Source organism: Nerophis ophidion, linkage group LG05 (genome assembly GCF_033978795.1).
Source record: "Nerophis ophidion isolate RoL-2023_Sa linkage group LG05, RoL_Noph_v1.0, whole genome shotgun sequence".
In the NCBI taxonomy this organism is placed as follows: Eukaryota; Metazoa; Chordata; class Actinopteri; order Syngnathiformes; family Syngnathidae; genus Nerophis; species Nerophis ophidion.
In genome coordinates this window covers 40,444,482-40,451,052 of record NC_084615.1, presented here as the reverse complement: position 1 = coordinate 40,451,052, position 6,571 = coordinate 40,444,482, and the positions used below count along the sequence as shown (strand labels likewise).

At 43.4% G+C, this 6,571-nt stretch overlaps 1 protein-coding gene across 4 annotated transcripts in view; it reads left to right on the top strand.

Moving 5' to 3' along the window:
• The first annotated feature begins 1,208 nt into the window (after window positions 1–1,208).
• LOC133553090 (coiled-coil domain-containing protein 85C-B-like) overlaps window positions 1,209–6,571 on the top strand; it is a 92,377-nt gene continuing 87,014 nt past the window's right edge. Inside the window, exon 1 of one of the 4 annotated variants that reach the window (XM_061900926.1) lies at window positions 1,209–2,302. In XM_061900926.1, the coding sequence (XP_061756910.1) occupies window positions 1,591–2,302 (712 nt within the window). In that variant the 5' untranslated portion in view covers window positions 1,209–1,590. The remainder of the gene's footprint in view (window positions 2,303–6,571) is intronic. The other 3 variants (XM_061900927.1, XM_061900924.1, XM_061900925.1) reach the window with 3 other exon arrangements.

The window sequence follows — 6,571 nt, the reverse complement described above, 5'->3', positions numbered from 1 at the left end:
TTGTGCAGAACAACGTTAGTGGCTGCAAGACGTACTTACTCAACAGCCATACAGGTCACACTGAGGGTGGCCGTATAAACAACTTTAACACTGTTACAAATATGCGCCACACTTTAAACCCACACCAAACAAGAATGACAAACACATTTTGGGAGAACATCCGCACCCTAACACAACTTAAACACAAGAGAACAAATACCCAGAACACCTTGCAGCCCAAACTCTCCCGGGCTACAATATACACAACCTCAACCGACGCAAGTAAGGAGGGTAGTGGCATGGGGGGGTTGGTGGTAACGTGGGTGTGTGTATTGTAGCCCAGAATAGTCAGGGCTGCATGGGATTCTGGGTATTGGTTCTGTTGAGTTTATGTTGTATTATGGTGCGGATGTTCTCCTGAAATGTAGTTGTCATTCTTATTTTGGTGTGGCTTCACAGTCTGGCACATATTTGTAACAGTGTTAAAGTTTTTTTTACGGCCACCCTCAGTGTGACTTGTGTAGCTGTTGACCAAATATGTCTTGCAACATCACACATGTGTACTGCTCAGCCAAATGTAACAATCAAATAGGCTTGCTCGCTATCTGTACAGAATTCAGAGGGCGTTAAGAACAGTGCCATTGCGGCACCCCCTGAGTATTGTTGATTGGGTAAAAATCGGCAGGGATTACCAGAGAAGGGATACCCTGGTATTAAGATGACTCCCGTGAAAATTGGGATTGTTGGGAAGTATGACGCTGTCAAGTTCCGTTCATATTAAACCCGCGGGCTGCACATACATTAAATTGTCATATCAAAGTGCGTGCTGCAAAATAACGTCTCGTGGGCCGCAATTGGCCCGCGGGCCGCATGTTTGAGACCCCAGCCTTTAAATAAAGTAACAATAACACAGTACATCAGGATGAAGTGGTAAAACAATAGGTCCTCTGCAAAACATTAACAAAAGTCTTGTATTTACAGATTGATTCGAAAAATATGGCATGTATGATTTTTTTGTACTTTTTTTTCCCTCTACACACTTACATGTCCGTTTTTTTAGACAAATATATATCATGCATGTTACTCAAGTGAAAAGATGCTGCATGCTCCACGTCCATGTTGTCCAACTGACATTATGACTCACTGTGGCTTTAAAAACTAAGTCTCGCGAGACTTGCTCAAATAACCACCTGCCGCCCCGCCCTCCCTGGTCCTGATTGGCCGTCTTGGTCCAAAGCTCCCTGGCCGCCTTCAGAGCTCTGTGTTCGGACAGGGAGGAGGAGGATCCACCGCTAATTGCTATCCAGTCGCTCCTGTGAGATTCCAATCCTGCTAAAGAGGCTTAGCTCCCAGGGGGACAGGCAGCGAGGCTGACCGAAAGCGGGACACTTGTTTCGGCTGCTGGAATGTTGAGTGGCTGCCTGCTAGCTTGTTGATTGCGGTGCTCGGGTTGAGGTGGAGATATGTTGAGTGACGACACCGAGAACTTACAGTTAATCAGTCGTTTTTATTTTTTTTAACTTCCATTATGTGTTTTAACAACATCCCGCAACTGAGGCTCGGTTGAACCCTTTCCTTCACTGCCGTTTGAACCATCCTCCACACTTTGCCATGGCCAAGAACCAGTCCGAGGCTCCGGGCGACGACCTGAGCCAGCTGACGGACGACGAGCTACTTCGCCACGGCAAGGAGGAGCTCCTCCGCAGGCTTCGCCAGGTCGACGGGGAGAAGATGAACCTGATGATCGAGCACGGCAACATGATGAAGGACATCAACCGGCGGCTGCAGGTGCACCTCCATGAGATCCGCAGCCTGAAGGAGGTCAACCAAAAGCTGCAGGACGACAACCATGAGCTCCGCGAGCTCTGCTGCTTCCTGGACGACGACCGGCAGAAGGGCAAGAAGCTGTCCCGCGAGTGGCAGCGCTTCGGCCGCTACACGGCCAGCGCCATGTGGAAGGAGGTCGGCGCCTACATGATGAAGCTGAAGGAGCTGGAGGCCAACCAGGAGAGCGTGCTGAAGGAGAACAGCGAGCTGAAGGAGATCATCCTCATGTTGGATGAGGAGAGGAACGGGGCCGGGTCCAGGAGCTCCATAGACAGCCAGTCCAGCCTCAGCAACTTGAACGGGGGCACAGGCACGGTCAGGGACGTCGGGGATGGGAGTAGCACGTCCAGCGCCGGCAGTGCTGGGAGTCCGGACCACCACAACCATACGCACAAGCCCGCCTCGGAGCGCACCAAGTTGGGCGCCCCCATGAGGAGGTCCATGGACGACCTGTCGGTACCCCACCATCACAGGAGCATCCCCAACGGCCTCAATGGTGAGTCCCTCATTTAAATATGATTACATTAATATTATAAAGTAAACAATATATATATATATGACAGAAATGGAAGGGTTTGTTTAATGTATTGATTTACCTAGACGGGTCATAAACATTTTATTTCCTCCTCCTGCGTCAATCTCCTTTGAACATGAAACACTAAACTTGAGATATTAGTCCCATAGAAATTAAATAAAAAATAACAATTGTGATCTTTTAAGCTTTAATTTTCCCTAGGGAACTCTCCTGAAAGAATGAATAAGGTACTATCTATCTAGTACAGTGGTTCTTAACCTTGTTGGAGGTACCAAACCCCACCAGTTTCATATTCCCCGAACCCTTCTTTAGTGAAAAATTTTCAAATTCAACAAAAAGTCATCCGTTTTTTTACTGGTGCACAAAATGAACCGTGCATAAACATCACCTTGTTCAAAGAACAAAACCAACACAGTGCATGAACTCACAACAAATTACACATCTTACACACATTACCATGAATTGATTAACGTGGACCCCGACTTAAACAAGTTGAAAAACTTATTCGGGTGTTACCATTTAGTGGTCAATTGTACGGAATATGTACTGTAGTGTGTAAACTGTACTGTTTCATATAATGTATTTTCTTCCTTTGCAATCTGCTAGTAAAAGTTTCAATAAATCAATCACAAAACCTGCAAATCAGATGGAAAATTAGAGGGAACATTGTTTGGGGGTATCCATAATACGCTCATAGTGAGAAGTTTTTATTTACAGGATAAGTCGGGTGTGTCTTTACCTCCGTGGTGGAGACTCTGCCGAACCCCTGGAGCCGACTCACCGAACCCCTAGGGTTTCGATCGAACCCAGGTTAAGAACCACTGATCTAGTATCTGTTCCAGGGTCAAACTGTGGCTATTATCCAACCATTAGTGCAGAGTTTTGTGTCGCCACCTCATCACGGGGCCAACACAGATAGACAGACAACATTCACTCTCACATTCACACACTAGGGCAGGGGTCGGGAACCTTTTTGGCTGAGAGAGCCATGAAAGCCAAATATTTCAAAATGTATTTCCGTGAGAGCCATATCATATTTTTTAACACTGAATACAACTAAATGCGTGCATTTTTAAGTAACCAACATTTTTAGCGTATAATAAGTCTCTTATTCTTTTTCATAACATTGTTATTCTGAAGCTAACCAATAATAAATAAAATGTCATGTCTATTGATCATGTTTTTGTTTGGCCATGTGCTGTTTGTCTTTTGGACTCTTTAAGTTCCTGTTTTTTCCCCCACTCCCTTGTCTGGTTTCCTTGGTTACTCATTTTGTCCACCTGTCCCTGGTGGACAAAATGCCCGCTCACCTGCTTCCTGAGCACTAATCAGAGGCAGTATTTAAGCTTGTCTTTGCCAGTCAGTCGCCCTGGCGTCAATGTGATCTTTTCTTGCTCTGTGCTGACTTGTTTCATGCCTTGCCATAGTTTCGTGCTTCATGCCATGCCAAGTAAGTTTTGTTTGATTTATGTTCATAGTCTGTTTATGCCTTAGTTTTCTTCTTAGCCAAGTTGTGCCTACGCTGTGAGCGATTTTTGTTTGTATCTTTTTTTTTAGTTTAAATTAAGTCATGTTTTTACCTAAATGCCATGTCCCGAGTAGTCTGTCTGCCTTCCTGGGACCCCATCGTGACATAAAATACTTCTTACCATTAATGCGACTTCTTGAACAGGTGCGGTAAGAAATGGATGGATGGATTTAAATGCATGAGAATGTTTTATATTTTGAACTTTATTTTTAGCACTGTGAATTCCAGCGGAATTATTCATAATTATCGTGTTAAGCAATGTCAGCTAAGATTTATCTGAGAGCCAGATGCAGTCATCAAAAGAGCCACATCTGGCTCTAGAGCCATAGGTTCCCTACCCCTGCACTAGGGCCAATTTAGTTTTGCCAATCAACCGATCCCCAGGTGCATGTCTTTGGAAGTGGGAGGAAGCAAGAGTACCCGGACGGAACCCATGCATTCACGGGGAGGACATGCAAACTCCACATAGAAAGATCCCGAGCCCGGTATTGAACCCTGACTACTCAGGACCTTTGTATTGTGAGGCAGACGCACTAACCCCTCTCCCACCGTGAAGCCCTAGTTTTGTCATACAAGCGTAAAAAGAAGTGAACAACACACTTTGTACACGCAATCAGTATGAGTTACTGCTTGGGGGGTGAGTCTCTTCAAATTAGAGTCAAACACAGCTGACTTTTTTATAAATGTCACATTAGCCATATTGTGCGTAGGACTTCAAACTAAGTGTGGAAGTGGGTTGGGTGTAGATGAACTCATCTAATTTGCATAATTGGCCGTGGCGCATGCTCACATAACTTTTTTACAGTTGTTGTGGGAAATACAATAAGTACGAAAAGCAACAAAAAATATGGTTAGTAGATAGATAGATAGATAGTACTTTATTGATTCCTTCAGGAGAGTTCCTTCAGGAAAATTTAAAATTCCAGCAGCAGTGTACAGAGTTGAGATCAATTTAAAAAGTAAAAAATAAATAATGGGGGTATAAATGGAAACAAAATAGAAAAATATTATAATAAGAATACAAATAAAAAGCAGCAATAGAAATAAAAATATATCAGTAAAATATGAATATAACAAGAGAAACTAGGCAGTAGTGACCATGTTATGAAAAAGTGTTATTGTTTTTCATCCCCTGTCATCCTAGTACCCCTAGCCCCCCTCCCCAGAGAGTAGTAGTATAGACACATGACTATACTACTAGTATTGTGAGTGAGCAATGAAGCGAGCTCCAGTTAGCAAATTATGTCTGTCCTTTCACATACACACCCTAAATGTCAGTCAACATACACATAATGCAGTCGGTCTATTCACATACACACCAATGTCAGTTCACATACACACGATGTAAGTAGTCAGTATCCATTCACATACACACAATGTAAATAGTCTGTCCATTCACATACACAACATCAGTATGTCCGCCTATACTGTGTTTGAAATAAAATGCGCTCTTAATGTAAGCTTCTGCTTGTCCCTTTAACGTGGACCCAGACTTAAACAAGTTGAAAAACTTATTTGAGTGTTACTATTTAGTGGTCAATTGTACGGAATATGTACTGAACTGTGCAATCTACTAATAAAAGTATCAATCGATTAATCAAAACCTTCACCTTACACACATTGTAAGCATGTATGTCCATTTACATGCCAATCCATCTATCCATTTTATATATCGCTTATCCTAATTAAGTCCACGGCTCATGGATACCGTTGCTGACTTTGGACAAGAGGCAAAATACACCGTTGGAAATTGCACCAGTATAAATAGACCGTTGATACTGTAATGCTTAAAAAAAAAACAACAACAAGGGGATCTGAATACCCGCTATAATTGGCAGCAATGATCCGTCTTGCTCCATCTTCGTATTTTCTGGAGGAACAGATGCTTCTGATTATATGTTGCCATCTATTGTACAGACTTGTCACGACACGTTTCACTAACAGACAGTTACATTATAATGTATTTGAGTGTGTGTCAACAGGTAGCGCCAATTCTATTTGTTGCTGTTCAAATTTATTTTTTATCTTATCAGTGTATTATTAGTTTTCGTTTACCACAGCAGTAATAAACCCACTCAGGCTGTGTTGCGTGTGATCACGCCGACAGCATATGCTGATTAAAATTGCTTTTAAGGATTATCATGTTAGTGAGGGGGCTGGCGGGGCTTGGCTTAACCCCACCACGGAGTCTTGATTGGGGAGATTATGACGGGCGCACACGCACACGCCGCAGCCTTAAGTGGCCTTTTTCCGAGCGACCATCACTGGAGTCGGCGCTGATTTGGGTCACTGCTCTTTTGGTCCTCAAGGAGAAAAGCTTATCTTAACAGCTTTTTTTAAAAGTGTGTGTGCGTGTGTTTGAGAGGGATTGCTGATTATACTGTTTTTTTTTGGTAACATTTATGATGTCCCTGGCATCCGTATTTTTAAGACCTAAGTACGCAAGGGAAGGGGGTGGCAACGCCATCATAGACTCTGGAGGACGCTAAACCTGGTTTTTAGCTAGCACACGAGCTGGAACGCTCCATCATCCCTCTTGGCGCGATGAGTAAAAAAAAAAAAAATGTTTGGCTTGACTTGGTTGTTTATTTGTTTTTGTTGTGTGCGTGTGCTCCGATTTTAAAAACAGCAGATTCCCGTAGGGTCACTGGGTTCACATGCGACATTCGGCATTCCTGGAATAGTGATAAGGTAACAACAAA